The sequence below is a fragment of the Citrus clementina genome, unplaced genomic scaffold (assembly GCF_000493195.1).
Source record: "Citrus clementina cultivar Clemenules unplaced genomic scaffold, Citrus_clementina_v1.0 scaffold_2, whole genome shotgun sequence".
Taxonomy (NCBI): Eukaryota; Viridiplantae; Streptophyta; class Magnoliopsida; order Sapindales; family Rutaceae; genus Citrus; species Citrus x clementina.
This window is the reverse complement of record NW_006262688.1, coordinates 6,541,268-6,557,217: the sequence shown is the minus strand read 5'-3', so window position 1 is coordinate 6,557,217 and position 15,950 is coordinate 6,541,268. Positions and strand designations below refer to the sequence as shown.

The 15,950-nt window shown below is 34.3% G+C and overlaps 1 protein-coding gene and 2 pseudogenes across 2 annotated transcripts; all 3 read right to left on the bottom strand.

The window, feature by feature from the left end:
- Nucleotides 1–394: 394 nt before the first annotated feature.
- On the bottom strand, nucleotides 395–4,867 carry LOC18052932 (annotated as a pseudogene).
- Nucleotides 4,868–9,338: 4,471 nt separating this feature from the next.
- Nucleotides 9,339–10,836, bottom strand: LOC18052930 (annotated as a pseudogene).
- A 2,623-nt stretch (nucleotides 10,837–13,459) lies between these two features.
- LOC18052929 (F-box/FBD/LRR-repeat protein At5g56420) lies at nucleotides 13,460–15,810 on the bottom strand. Of its 2 annotated transcripts, XM_024191010.1 has the most exons (5): nucleotides 15,746–15,810; nucleotides 15,600–15,673; nucleotides 14,369–15,341; nucleotides 14,003–14,146; nucleotides 13,460–13,927 (listed from the first exon to the last, which is right to left on the bottom strand). In XM_024191010.1, exons 3-5 carry the CDS (start codon nucleotides 15,320–15,322, stop codon nucleotides 13,661–13,663), a joined length of 1,365 nt encoding a protein of 454 aa, XP_024046778.1. In that variant the 5' UTR covers nucleotides 15,323–15,341; nucleotides 15,600–15,673; nucleotides 15,746–15,810; the 3' UTR covers nucleotides 13,460–13,660. The 2 variants fall into 2 exon arrangements, with proteins under 2 accessions (XP_024046778.1, XP_006446080.1); XM_006446017.2 differs by lacking the exon at nucleotides 15,746–15,810 and having other exon boundaries at nucleotides 15,600–15,714.
- Between the last annotated feature and the right edge of the window lie 140 nt (nucleotides 15,811–15,950).

Here is a 15,950-nt window from a genome sequence, read left to right as displayed (position 1 = left end):
TGATTGAGAAGAAAAGCCCATGTCATGCCACAATATGGAAATATTCCAACTTTGATTTACTGTTCGGACAACTCATGAGTTACAATAATTATTGCTATTATTATGATTATTTATTTGTGCGGTTGAAAGATAATAACGAGAGGCAGATATTGCACACGATATTAATTTATAAAAATAATGCGGATGGAAGAAGGTTTCCTAAGCAGAATAACAAAACTTGCTGACCTTATTTGCACATGCAATTCACTCAGAAACAATAATTAAAGATGTAATCGTTTAGATTGGAAACACCAATTTCACCAAAATTCACCCTCACCAAAGTTTTACAAAATACCATCAATGAAATACATTTAAGATTAGCAAATCACATTGATCAATCAAATACATCCTTTTATTAGTTTCTAAGTTCTGAGATGGAAATATCTTGAATAGCAGCATGCTTTACCAATGGAGTCTTGCGAGTGATGAGAAATTCTTGAGACACATATTGCATCGTAGGTCGAGACTTTGGGTTCGATTGCAAGCATGCAAATGAAATTGTTGAAGCAAGAAGGATATCTCGAATAACCTTTCGATCAACTGGAGGTGGAGGACGTTGGTCTAAAACATCAATCAACATGATTTTTGGATCAGATGATGATGATAATGACGAAAGAAGGTCCCTTGGATGCTTTCCCATTAATACTTCAAGTGTCACCACTCCAAAGCTATAAACATCACATTTCTCCGTCATAACCATGGTGTAGGCAAGTTCTGCCCAAAACAAAAAAATGTAATCATAGAATGTAGCTTCCCGCTAATAAAAGAGATAATTTCATTTGTGAGTTTCTCTAGCCAGCTGGCTATCTATTTAAGAGAGATGTTATGGGATATGACTGCAATATAAAGCAAAATAAAATAAAATTGAACCAAATAAAGGATCGATCGTGAGAATAATAGATATCATAAGGGTAAACCTGGAGCTATATATCCATATGTTCCTGCTAATAGAGTTCGATTGGACGAATCGGGGCATGTAGAAGCCTGGCAGTGCCAAAGTCAGCAACAAATGCCTCCAATTTTGAGTTAAGTAGAATGTTGTTGCTCGATATGTCGCGGTGAACAATTGATGGTGAGCAGTCATGATGCAAGTAAGCCAAAGCATGTGCCATGGCTTTTACAATGTTCACCCTCTTAGCCCAATCCAACTCCACAGCGTCCTCATCAATGTGTAAATTGCAGAACAAGCTTCCTCTCTCCATGTACTCGTAAATGAGAAACATGCATTTTCTGTGCAAGCAAAAACCGTATAATTTGACAATATTACGGTGCAGTACTTGAGAAAGCACTTGAGCCTCGTTTCGGAAACTCTTGATGAACGCCAATTCCTCTGTTTCTGAAGTGTGAAGCTTTTTCAGTGCAAATACTTTGCCGTTGGGAAGCTGTGCCTTGTAGACGCTGCCATAGCCTCCGGTACCAATGCATTATTTAATGTGAAAATCTTCCGTGGCTTCAATCAGATCCTCGTAGACAATTCTACCATCATAATTCCATATTGAAAATACATCTATGTTATTGGTTGCTCTTTCCTCGAGTTTGGGTTTCTTGTACTTACGTTTAGCAAGTAGTAAGCATGCAAAGACTATGACTGAGAGGACTATGGCGAGGGGAAGAAAAATTTCAACAAAGAGAGTGGCAGGTTTGGTTGTATCGCATGAGGGAAGATCAAGAAAATTGCCGCCGCATAAACCCTTGTTAGGAGAGAGTCTTACTATATACACGCTTGAGAGTTGTTCATTTGAAAACGGTACTTGGCCAGAAAGTTTGTTAGAGGAAAGATCTAGATAATCAAGTCGAGATAATTCGGTGATCTCACCGGGAATTGAACCTTTTATGTTGTTATTTGATAGGTCCAACCAGGTTAGATTCTTCATACCTGCTATCTCTGGAGGAATTTTTCCAGAAAGTTTGTTAGAGGAAAGATCCAAATTGCTCAGATTGGTCAAACTCCCTAGAGCTGAAGGAATAGGCCCAATTAGGCTGTTACTGCCCACATTCAACTCGATCAAATTCTTCAGGTTCCCAATTTCTGGAGGGATTGTACCTATTATATACATTTATGTTATTAGTCTACGAAAATAATGAAAAAAAATGTTGAAGAAATTAAACGTTGATAGAGCATAAATAAAAACAATGGTGTAAACAGGTGTGTCTACCGTGTTAATTATTATTATTATTTTTTCAATTAATATGATAAAATAGGGCTGGTTTACCTTTGTTTTTGTCAGTATTCTCTCAAACTTAATCCATTTAAATATGATTGCTCAAATAATATGCGGTAATGAAGTTAAGTTCGTATGTTACCTGTAAGCCCGTTCGAGGACAAGTCCAGCAGTTGGAGTTTTGAAAGAGCACTAATTTCTGGTGGTATGCTTCCAGTAAGAGCAAAGAACTGGATTGTCAGCTTTACGAGGTTCGGAAAGCAAGAGAAGTTTAATTGGCTAAGCCGCCAATTGAAGCCAGCATAATACCCTGATAAGTATAGCTCGAATATGCTTCCTGCTGAATTGCAAGTGATGCCTTCCCACTTGCAATGGTCCGTCGTCCAGAAGCTGCTGTTCCACCAGCCAGTATTGATTAAAGCTTTCTTTTCTAACTGTATGGGTGACAAAGCAGATGCCGTCACAAATGTAACAGTTCTAACAGCAACGTTATCGCAAGTAAATATTACAACCCATACAAGGGCCGCCAATCTGAAAATGGAGGATGCCGGATCCATGCTTATAATTAACTTTTCGGTTGATTGGATTCTCCAAGTTGTTATAAAGTTCATACAGACACTTTAACCCAGGAAAAGGACACCATGAGCAGGCCCATAATCATCTTCTTCCCGCGTTGAATAGCAACACTCGTTTTCAAACACAATAGTGAGTCAAGGTCTTCTCTGGCCTTCAGAGGGAGTTTGATTTGTGTACAATATTGTTTAGATATTTCATTGTCCTCAATTAAATTTCTTTTTTGTTAATTTTTCTGGTGGTTAGCAACTCTCAGGGTAGAGTAGTTTTCAAATAATTTTATTTGTTGGCCGCCCAAATTCAAAAATGGAGAATTAGGATTAATTGTAGAAAAACTATTAGTCATCTATTTATATTTATCTTGTTATCAAAAGTAATATAAATTTTAAATTCATTCAATTTTTTTATTCTAAGTTATATAATTGGTATCAATCATCCACAAAAAAAATAAAAATAAATACTACTATTATTATTATTATTATTATTATTATTATTTACGTTTGTTTCGTCATTTTCTACCTAAGCTTTCAATTGGTGTCATTCTGGCAATATATATAATCAAATAATAAAATAATCAATAAAAATTATTTTTTATTAATCCATAATTCCATGTATAAATAAATGGTCTTCTATTCATGACAAGTCATTGTCCTTCTACAAGTTCTAACAAAATCTAAACGTCTAAAACGAGCTAGAGACCACCGACAGCAATTGTTTGAGAATTACATTTCAGTATTATATTCTTGTGGAAAATTAAGAACTTGTATTCCAAATTTTCTTTCCAAGTTTAATCCAGAATAGTCTTTTTTTTTTTCTTAATTTTTAAGTGCCAAATTAATTAACACAAGCACTCTAAACTTGCTTGTGTTTGCTTTCAGAAGATAATGAAAAGAGTTGGAAACTGATTAAAATCAATTGTCTGGAAACCAAGATTTGTTAATTAATTTGTATCAACCTCACAGGTTTTGCAAATTCCTAAGGCGATTCAATATGCATTTGCGAATGGTTGAGAATTCAAATCAAGACGAAGACTTCGGATGCCATTAGGATTTTGGAAAAGCATCGTGTTTCTATTAAATTTTTTATATATGTTGATTAATATAAAGTATGCGAGGAAAAAAAAATGAATTTCAAGATTGATGATTTAATTAGATGGTCTAATTATTAAACCGGCCCATTTGAAATTGAAAGTACGAAACTACATAAAACTATCCCCAGTTCAATTTTTCTTGAGAATTTTTTTGCTTAAAATAATGACACGGATTTTGAATTATTAATTTGCAATAGATTTTCAATTAACTTTATTAGATTTTAACCACCTAAATCGATTTTTTTTCTTATTTAAAGTCAGTTTTTCTTGAGAATTTTTTTTTTGCTTAAAATAATGACACGGATTTTGAATTATTAATTTGCAATAGATTTTCAATTAACTTTATTAGATTTTAACCACCCAAATAGATTTTTTTTTCTTATTTAAAAGTCAATTTCATTCATCTAGTTTTGTACTAAATATACTTAAAATTAACAATACTTATAATAGAAATGATCTCTGGGAGTTTTTAAGTTTAAAGCCCGATGAATATTAAAGAGAGATGCAACTCATGCAAGATGATAAATAATAATACCAATTTTTATAGTTAAAATAGAACATAATATCAAGACCATTAAAAAAAAATAAAAAGAAAAAACAACCCTAACCAAAGATTAGGGGAAAAATAATTGCATTATTAAAACTAATACATTCTCACTCTCAGCAACTCAAACACATGCACTCCCACCAAATAGCAATTAAAAAAAAAATAACCAAAATTTTCAAAAATAATAAATATCCTAATAATAAAAATAAAATATAAAATAATATAAAATCTGAGTCTCTCGAGAACCTATTACTGCAATAGTAGAGCAATGACCGAGAAGAAGAGTGAGGAGCAAACAAAGCCAGCGGAAACAGTCACTGGGAACGCAGCTCCGGCGTCCATGCTCGGCGACGGCGCCAGGTCGACATCCCGTGCACTGACGACAGCTGTCATTGAAAGAAGCGCTGCAATGAAGAGAACCAAAGCCACAGCTCTGCAAATGCTAACTTGCGCCATCTCTGTCTTAGAGCTTAAGAGAGTGAGAGATTTGGAAATTATCACTCGGATTTTTGTTTTCCCCCCTCCAAATTATATCTTGTTCTGGTTTTGTGATATGAGTAGCCCGTGAATGACTCTCTTGGTATTTATAGGCTTGAAGAACCTGATTTCTTTTGAGATAATAGCAAGAAGGTCCCTAATTTCTACAAAAATTTAAATAAAACGCATAAGTGATAGTACTTTTACAAAGACCCTGTTGTGGTAGTTTAGGTTAGATTGTTTATGGTGTTCTTCATCACGAAAAATTTAGGTGAGACAAGTTCAACCAAGTTAAAAAATTTTCAAATATTAATTTAGCACAAGATTAATAAATGTGTGATTATCATATTTTTGAATTAGTTTTTGTTTTAATTTTCACCCTTTTAATATTTTTTGTTGCATATTATTTAGGAGCTACATGTTAATACCATAATTATCATGTCATATATAATATTAAAAAAATTCAAAACCAAAACAGGTTAGTAAATAGATGATACATATTTTATACGACTTATACTTGTGTAATTTAGGTTAATTCAAATCTATAAACGTAATTTATATCATTTTCATAATAATAAGTCGTGTCATGAATCATATCATATTTAATATTAAATTTTGTTGAAAGTTCAATAATATATTTCGGAAAAAATTAAAATAAATAAGTTTATTTGTAAGCTGATTTCAAACATTTAACAATTAAATGATTGATTTTACTAGTGAATTTTTAACAAATTCTGAGGATAGGACTTGTATGAATATGTGGCAAGCTATGTCTTTACTTATGATGTTTTAAAAATTTAGGGACCTAGAGTTATTATCACTAGCACCATATATTTTAAAAGAAATTCGATAGCAGCATCATTCAAGCGGCCCCCACAACGGCTCTCTTTACGTCTGGTCTGTTACCTTTTGACCGTCGGATAGCTAAAATAATGTAATCTAACGGCTATGTGTTGAGGAGAGCTTGCTCTTTAGACACAAAGTAAACAAAGATCGCAGAGACCAGAGTGACGTAACCACAAAGAGGAACATAGGATGACACGCGGCGCACAAAAGTGCGTTTCAATTCTTCAAAAGCCATTGTGTTGTCGTTTCGATGTTTAAAGAGAATTTTTGACCCGGTTGCCTTTGTTGCAAACTAGCCGTTAGATACAACGGTCACGGACGTCTTTTCTTTCCAAATTACTTTAAAATTTTAAATTTAACCCCTTTTTATTACTAAAAATTTTTTAAATTTAACTTCAAAATAAATAATGTTTGTAATTACTTTTGTAAATTTAATTTTTTATTATAAACTTTATCAGAAATCAGAGAGATTCTCAATCGTTATCACAAACATAATCTTCGGATTTTATTGATCTTCAATTATGCAATTTTTTTTATTGATTTTACTTTTAAAAATGAGGAGGTTTGAAAATTCAAAATTTTTAGGTAACGACATTATGAATATCTTATTTCATTTAGGAATAGACGTATGGTCTTTGATCGAGCCTGAATAAACTATAAATTTATTGTATGTAAAGGAATAAAAAAAAAATCTTTTTACAAAAAAATAACTAGTAGACTTTTTAAAAAAAAGCGATTATTAAATAAGGATGTTTTTTTTTTTTTTTTTCGATCATAAAAATTCATCTTGGGATTTGAAAATTAGATTATTTAAAATTTAATTAAATGTAAGTGAAGTTGCAAAATTTACACTTTCAACATTTATAAACCACCAAAACCAATAAGATAAATATACTTTATTAGGAAATTATCTAGGAATTGAATCTCTGTATTGAAATCCAACAGCCTTTGCTCTCTTTTTTTTTTTTTTGGTTTTAACCACGAGGTATTCTGGGAAGGGCCCCAACTGTAGGAGGCACCTTTAAACCCGTACCACAACCCAGACTAGAAGTCTCCGCTTGAACCGAGAGGCACAGGTTCTCCCAACAAGTTTATTTATCTACTGCATGGATGTTGGAACTCAGCATGCGTCCGAATCCTAGGATTCCGGACTAAATAATTCCTCTCTTTTACTAAATAAACTAAAATATTAATAATAATTAAAAAAATAAAAATAAAAAAGACAATAAAGCTCTCTTTAGTTATGGTATTAGCTACTTAAGCAAGAGAAAAAAGAGATGACTTGGCAAGAATTTTTCAAGATGGCTTAAATTAGAGGTGTGGAGCTACAAGTTTCCAAGATTTCTTTGGAGAGTTAATCAAGTTAGTCAAGCTGGGACAGTCAGTGAATATCAAACTCTATTTGAGAGATTATTAGCAAAAGTATGACACCTTCTTCAAAATCGTCAAGTTAGTTGTTTTATTAGCAGGTTGCATGATTCAATCAATGCGAATGTATTAGCATGTTGTCCGACAATATTATCTTTAGCCATTGGGTTAGCTCTCTTGTATGAAGCCCGTAATCTCTCTCAAGGGCTATTTAAACTTCCTGAAGCTCAAAACAATTCCGTATCAGTGCCTGTTAAAAGGCTTAGCACAAAAGAGATAAGTGAGAGAAGGAAGAAAGGACTATGCTTCAAGTGTAATGAACAATTTGGCCCTAGACATCATTGCAAAAAATTATTCATGATTCAAGCTTGTTTCAATAAAAGGGATGCCGATGAAGAAATGGAAATTATAAAACCTTATACCACCATAGCTACCACTAGTATTTGAGTTATTGAAAATGAATTCCCTAGTCATAACCTTGAGGACAATGCTATTTCTAAAGAGGCGAGGAATTGTTACGAGTCTTTTATATATATATTTTCAATGTCTTATTGTATTTTTAATTATTTGTCCATAAGTTGAATCTGTGTCTAGTGAGTCAAGTGTTGTTAAGTTGGATCAAGTCTTGTGGGAAGAATTAGTTTTTTTTTTCCCTGTTTCTTTGGGATTTGATCAATAAGTTAGTTTCAGTTTGCACTTAGACAGATATATAAGCCATGAAAGACATGAATAAGGCATTATTAAGTTATTCCAAATCAAACCAACTTGTGTTGTTGAGACTAAGGCTCCTTTGTTAACCTTAAGTTAGTTTGTACTTGACCGCTATATAAGCCACGAAAGACATGAACATAGGCATTATTCAGTTACTCCGAATCAAACCAACTTATGTTGTTGAGGCCAAGGTTCTTGTTTCTTTGGAATTTGATCAATAAGTTAGTTTCAGTTTGTATTTGACGGCCATATAAACCATGAAAGACATGAATAAAGGCATTATTAAGTTATTTTAAATCAAACCAACTTGTGTTGTTGAGGCCAAGTTCCTCGGTTAACCTTAAACACTTAGGTTTATAGTCCTTTCATCACAGGTTCTAACAAAAATAAAAGAACTAATCCCCAGTACGTGCCAAAACCCGAGAACTTAGCAGTGATGAATTTGTGACAATGATTTTATTGGATGCCGTCTTTCTCATCGAGCTCTTCCTAAGAGGTTTTTACCCAGATTTCATAAAGCCATGGATGGTTGATCAATTGTCGGCTGGTTGATCAATTGTCGGCTGACTTGTGGCTGTTAGAAAATCCGTCTCCGTTATTCATCCTCAATGAATTATTTGAATTAGCCAAAACAACTAAGGTGACTATTACGAGGGACTTTTCTCTCCCAGAAGCAGAATATTTTCTTGATTTGCTTAGAATTTGTTTTCAGCAACCCCCGTCCCTTGCCCAAAGTGAACGGAGGTTAAAAATAGCGGGTGAAAAGAAGTTCACCAATCTGGAGTCAAATTTAAGTTGGGGTCTGGCAGAAATCCACTTGACATCAGTTTTAATACAGGGGTCCTTGAAATTTCAGTTCTTATAGTAAATGATACCACAGAGAGTTTTATAGAAATGTTCCAGCTTTCAAGTGTCTGCATGGCTATAGCTGATATTTTAAAGACTACATTATAATCATGAGTTATCTTGGACCCCCTCCAGAAGATGGGGAACTACACATTCAAAATGAATTATTGGACTAGGGAATAATAAAAGATTGTCAAATGTTTCTCTCGACCTTATCAAAAAGTGTCACCTGAATAAAAATTTCGGATATAGTGATATTGTTGAAGATAAACTGAGCTATTACAATGCCTTGGCACAAGTGGAAGGCAAAATTAAGCAAAATTCTTTGAGCACTCCATGGGCTAGTTCTATCAGCGGATAGTGGGTTAAAAAATGAATTTCCACTATTTCCTGCTCCTATTGTTTTCGGAAGGATTTCGCTTGTATTGTTTGTCCTAGTGCTTCTGTTTTGTGTAGTTCAATCACAGGATGTATAATAATTCATACAATGGTTCTGTATAAAAATTCCAATAAAATTAATGATAGTGGATGAATTCTAGTCCTTCATATTAAATTAATGATTCAATTTTGACAAAATAATTTTGAAAATATTATTGGATAGTTATAATGAAAGTCAAACTACAATTACCGGTGATACAATAATTATTGAAAATCAAACTTAACACAACTGCATAATGAATCGCTTTTATTCTGTGATTGATGTACATCAACAGAAAAGCACATAATTTGAAAGCTCTAGAAATTAATCTATAATGCGATGATAGAACAAATTGTTTGTGTGGCGGTGAGTAGGAGGAGAATAACTGCTGCAATGACTGAGGTAGTTGACCATGGAGTATTGAAATAATTTTGATCCAAAATTGCCTTCCACCTGTGCGCTGGTGACTTGCAAAAGGCCTGTAGATCTTCAACGAGAGCAGTATATTGGAAATTATTATATATCACACAATCTTTGACAAGGCTATGGAAAACAGTTGACAATAGTTCACTATCCCCTAGCCCAATAATTTCATTTTGAACGAGTAGATCCGCATCTTTTGGTGTCACCAGAAAGGAACTCATGAGTATGATATAGTCATTAAAATATTTGACCGGATAAACATGCATATTCTCGAACATTAGAAGATTTCTATAGACACGCTCTGTGATATCAAACAAACAGAAAAACGGAATTTCAGAGTCCCTTTACAGAATTTGATGTCAAGTTGATTTTCGTCTGTCCCTGACTTAAACTCGACGCCAGCACGATAAAGTTCCTTCGCACCAGGCATGTTTCGGTAACTGAACTTACTTTGGGCGCGTGACTCGGGTGGCTGGGGAGAGTGAAGACAGAGTATAACCAGATCAAGAAAGTGTTTAACTTCTGAAAATTGAACTCCTGTCAAACTCTCAGCATTTATTTTTGGAAGCCCGGGCTCAGCGGAGAACCACTTACAGATAAAAGTCATGAGGGAAATTCCCATATAAATGTCACCATTACGGGTTTTTGTTTTGGCTAGATCAAACAACTCGCTGAGGATGAAGAATGGAAGCTGATTTTCCTCCAAGTACAAGTCAAATCGCATATGCACAGTCAGGAAAGTCCACATCGATTTATCGAATAAGGGGTCATCATCAGTTATGAAATCACTGCTACCGTTTCTCAGAAAAAGCTCAATGAGAAAGACAGCATCCACCAAAATCATCGTTATGAAGTCATCACTTTCAAGATCAATGGTGTCTGCATAATAGTTGCGCAATTTCGTCTCCTTTATCTGTATAAATGCAAGGAAATGTGCCATGCTTACCTGAGTTCGTTGAAGAAAGTGATGCAGGTATCTTAGCTTATGCTCTTCCATGGGTTTTAACTCTTGCTTACCATGATGAAGTGGCCCAATTGAAACCATTATTGGAGTGTAATCACTTGGATGAAAACGCCGCCTGGTCTGAGGAACTCTGTAGATGCAACTCGCTTCGGATGAGGTATAACGCAAGGTCTTGAACTTCCCACTCAGAGAACTTGCTAAGTTCTCCATGTCAGTGGATGCATGGTCCATGCTTTGCATATTTCGGTTGCTTGCTGCAGTTACAAGAATATGTGAAACCAGTCAACTCCAATGCGACATAAAAGGAAACAACTGAAACTGTATAAGTAGTTAACAATAGAATTATGAAGTTTCATGGTCACCCGAATTCAAATTTTGAGGAAGAATGGAGGAAAAATTATATTTACTTATGATGTTTGCAAGCTATGTCTTTACTTACGATGTTTTAAAAATTTAGGGACCACTATAGCACCACATATTTTAAAAGAAATTTGATAGCGGCATCATTCAAGCGGATCCCACAACGGCTCTCTTTACGTCTGGTCTGTTACCTTTTGACCGTCGGATAGCTAAAATAATGTAATCTAACGGCTATGTATTGAGGAAAGCTTGCTCTTTTGACACAAAAGTCAACAAAGATCGCAGAGACCAGAGCGACGTAACCGCAAAGAGGAACACAGGATGACACGTGGCGCACAAAAGTGCGTTTCAATTCTTCAAAAGCCATTGTGCTGTCGTTTCGTTGTTTAAAGAGAATTTTTGACCCGGTTGCTTTAGTTGCAAACCAGCCGTTAGATACAACGGTCACGGACGTCTTTTCTTTCCAAATTACTTTAAAAATTTAAATTTAACCCCCTTTTTTTTAACTAAAATTTTTATAAATTTAACTTTAAAAATAATAATGTTTGTAATTACTTTTGTAAATTTAATTTTTTTTTTTATAAACTTTATCATAAATCAGAGAGATTCTCAATCGTTATCACAAACATAATCTTAGGATGTTATTGATCTTCAATTATGCAATTTTTTTTTATTGATTTTACTTTTAAAAATGTGGAGGTTTAAAAATTCAAAAATTTTAGATAACGACATTATGAACATCTTATTTTATTTAGGAATAGACGTATGGTCTTTGATCGAGCCTGAATAAACTATAAATTTATTGTATGCAAAGGAATAAAAAAAAATTTTACAAAAAAATAACTAGTAGGCTTTTTTTTAAAAGCGATTATTAAATAAGGATGTCTGTTTTTTTTTTTGGATCATAAAAATTCATCTTAGGATTTGAAAACTAGATTATTTAAAATTTAATTAAATGCAAGTGAAATTGCAAAATTCACACTTTCAACATTTATAAACCACCAAAACTGATAAGATAAATATACTTTATTAGGAAATTATCTAGGAATTGAATCTCTGTATTGAAATCCAACAGCCTTTGCTCTCTTTATTTATCTACTGCATGTATGTTGGAACCCACCATGCGTCCGAATCCTAGGATTCCGGTCTAAATAATTCCTCTCTTTTACTAAATAAACTAAAATATTAATAATAATTAAAAAAAATAAAATAAAAAAGACAATAAAGCTCTAAAGCATTACCAAACACTTATTTTTCTATGCTTGCTTAACAAATCCATGCATACACCACAACGCCAACTCCCTCCAACTCCTTCATCATACAACAAATTCTAAGTAAAGAAATCACATCCACAGATCCTTAAAACCACTAACAGAACCCCTACCAAACTCAATCTTGTACTAACCCTAAATACTCCTTATATGGACGCTTTCCCCAGCACAGTTTTCGGTTATTGCAAACAAAGAAATAAACTCTTGCAAGACCACGGACATGAAGAAGAATGTCTCTTGCATTGTCGTTGTTGTCGTTGTCGCTGCCTCCATGACTGTAGTTTTCTCGTCCAGAGATCTTGCAGCTCCAATAACACCACCACCAGTATCAGCACCAACACCAGCACCGGTATCTACCAGTGACTGACTCTACAGCAACCTTGCCCGTTTTCGGGTCCTTATTCGGGGCCTCATTCTTGTCATTCTTAATTTCTTTACTTACAGTGATCAACCATAGATATAGCTGAAGATCATAATATTACAAGTGAACCATGCATGGATTAACATGTACTATTATGATATATCTGAACGTGAGGGAACTTATATACTATGTATCACCGCATTTAACTTCTTGACAATAACTATATCACATAGTTTCATCTCTTAATTATCTGTTTCTTCATTCTCTCTTGAGACATAACAATAAAAGAATCATTTTCTTTATACGGTTATTTTTCAAGAATTCATATTGGTTAGTGGCTATTCAGTATTCGAGCAGGAAGAAATGCACCCGCAGTCTCATTGGATGCATCATACAGATAGCTAAAATTCTGAAACAAGCAGGCAATAATTTTGATATCTTTAGTGGCATTTAGCTGAAGAAACAGAAGAAAATGAGAATAAATTCAAGCCCCTCTAATTGAAAGACAAAGATAAGTCATAGTTATTGCTTAGGGCCTAAGCCATAAGCCTAACCAAAAGTTGAGATGATTCCAATGCTAGAGAAAATATTAATGGCACAATACCATTTCATACAACATTTATTGAATGTTAATTCACCTGCCAGCAATGAGCCATATTGTGTGCAACCCAAAAGTAGAGAGAAGCAGAAGTAGTCTAGGACCATTTTCACGGCCGTACATACCTATTCGATCATTTTCAACACATAACTATACATACATACTGTTTTAAAGTTGTAGAGCATGGCCAGCCTGGATACATTATGATCCCTCAGAGAAAAAAATAAAATAAAATAAACACTTCAGTTAAGGAATGCAGTTCATGGACCAAGGTAAAATCATCAATAGGCAGCTCTTTCAAGAACCTGAAATGAAACAACAAGGCTTCAAGAGAAATAGCATTCCAGCATGATTGACAAACATTCAAATGAAATCATAGCTGCAACTAGCAAGACTCAGGGACCCTTGGAAGTATTAAAACTTCTTATTGTAGATAACCACAGAAATCTACATCAACAGATAAAGATCCAGTATCACAAAGTATATACAAGTATTTCATCCCAAAAAACATGTCAAGAAATTTAACTAGTATTCTTTAACAGATAGCATGAGTATTTTAACGGCTTTGTGATGCCAAAAACACCAAGAGACCGTATTTAAAAACTTTCAAAAGATTTCAACTTCACAAGTCATAGAGCCTCTTTGTAACTTATCTAACTTCTGGCAAAGATTTTCCTTTGAAGCAGTCTCCTTGCATCTAATGATCACTTTGTTCAAGACTTTACAATTCTTCAACAAGTACTTCACCAGTCCCAGTTCATCTTTCTGACCTTCAAATTTCTTAATTTCAATTTTCTTAACATGTAGGAGCAAACAAAGGGGTATATTTGGTTGCTCAATCCACCCAAATTCTTCAAAATGACAACTTAATTTCTGCTCACAAAGAAACAAACAGATATCAGAAACAACAAATTGAGTACCATTTGCTTCAAAAGTTCATATCCTCACCTTCTCAAAAACAAACTCTTCTAAGTTAGGCAAACTGCTGAGGATTATAGGAAGCAGGCGCCATCCAAACAGTTCAACTTTCACTGCCAAACAGGTCACATTTGGAAACTTTGGAAAGACATCCTTATAAATTTTGTCAAGGGCCTTTCATGCAGAAAAAGAAAATTACTTTAAAACGAATAAATTACAAATAAAACTTTTTGCAATTTAATTTCCTTAACAGAAAATGTCCCCACAATCAGTTTTAAAACAATGTCGTCGCTGTTAGCTGGCTTACAGCAAAATAATAAATTAAACCAAAAAAAAAAGGTAGAGACATGAATAAGATATGTATGAGGGTCTTAGAACATGATGGAGTGGACTTACATATACAGTGTCAGCAGATAAAGCAAGAAACTTGGCTTTAGTGAGACTATTAAGTAGCCGTTGAGCACGGCCAGACTGAACCCATGACCATCCATCGTCATAGAAAATATCAATAAACACTTTAGTAAAGGGAGGTAGTTCATGAAACATATAGGAAACCATGCAAAAATCATGAATATTGAGCAGCTCAAGATTTGGAGTTGCAATCATAACTTTGTGCCAATTGTTACTATAAGCTACTCCGTTTGTAAACGATAAGCATAACCTCTTCAAAGTAGTGGATGAAATGTTGAAGTTAATCAAAGATTTATCATCCAGATGTCCTATTGACAAATCCTCAAGAGCAGGACAAATAGAAAAGAGTCTCTCAGTCAGGTTGTTATCAGGATATTCTAGTACAACAGTAAGAACCTTCAAACTTCGAAAACATAATCCAGAGGGAGGAATCTTGATAACAAAATCTGAGTAAAGTTTTAGAACTTCAAGTGTCTTCAAAGTGCAAATGCTCTCAGGCAACCGAACAAGCTTGTGAGATCCGAGAAAAAGTTCAATCTCGCAAACATTACGCATAATTATAGAATCAACCCAGGATCTGAAACGAGTCAAATCGCTTAGCGCCCAACGGTCGAGAGAAAACTTGCCAATAGCTGTCGGGTTAGTAAGATGAAGCACCCTAGTAACAAAATTCTCAAACACAGGGTTAGGATCCTCAGAAAAACAAAATCCATCCTTCCTAAAAATATAACCCATATGCTGGCCATAAACGGGCCTCATGTGTAACCGCTCATCAAAGCAAAGATTTGGAAGCAAAGTCCAAACAAACTTCCATCTTGAAAATAGAATACAAGTTGCCAAAGCACATTTTATAGGCAAAAATGATAAAATGTGGCAAAGGATTCCATCAGGTAACTGACTAATCCTGTCTTCTTTTGAAAGTGATTCATGTTCATTCATGATGAACTTCTCAGCCAACCTGATGATAGATGCAACATAGAGTTAATTAAAACTAAAAAAAAAGAAAAGATATGATTTTGTTATGTTTCTCAAAAGGGGCTCTTCATAAAACAGTGTTTGGTTACTGAGAACAAAATTCTGAGACTAAAAATACACCCAGTTCAGCTAATAGTAAATTTTTCTTAAGTCATATCCCTCGATTTGACAGCAACGAAGCAGGGCACACAGAATAAAATAAAACATAATAATGGAGAAAAGTTAAAAGAGAGAACAAGACCTGATTAGAACTCCAACTCCAAGCTGCAAGCAGAGCCTTTGAGAAGCAAAAGATCACTTCACCGTGTACTTGAGCTGTTGTATGGAATAATGGAAAGCGTTAGCGGTTAGCTTAATTGTTACGAGGAAGAGAATGCAGAAACGCACCGTTTTACTCGAAGTTTTTACCCATTTCGTGGTTGGTGCCTTTATTGTTTAATCATGTTCTATTCTGCTAAATTTTATGATTTTCCATCTGTGGCCTCCCACGTTAACTTCTTCAATATTAGCTTCTTCAATTTTATAATTTTATGACATAGCCTAGTCAGGATTATAATTTCACCATTATAGCCCCATTCAAAATAAAATCCTC

Coding starts and splice junctions, on each gene's coding strand:
- LOC18052929 (XM_024191010.1), bottom strand. CDS start 15,322: ATGAATGAACATGAATCACTTTCAAAAGAAGACAGGATTAGTCAGTTA. Junction 14,147..14,368: donor TATCTGCTGACACTGTATAT/GTAAGTCCACTC, acceptor TCTGCATGAAAG/GCCCTTGACAAAATTTATAA. Junction 13,928..14,002: donor AAGAGTTTGTTTTTGAGAAG/GTGAGGATATGA, acceptor CTTTGTGAGCAG/AAATTAAGTTGTCATTTTGA.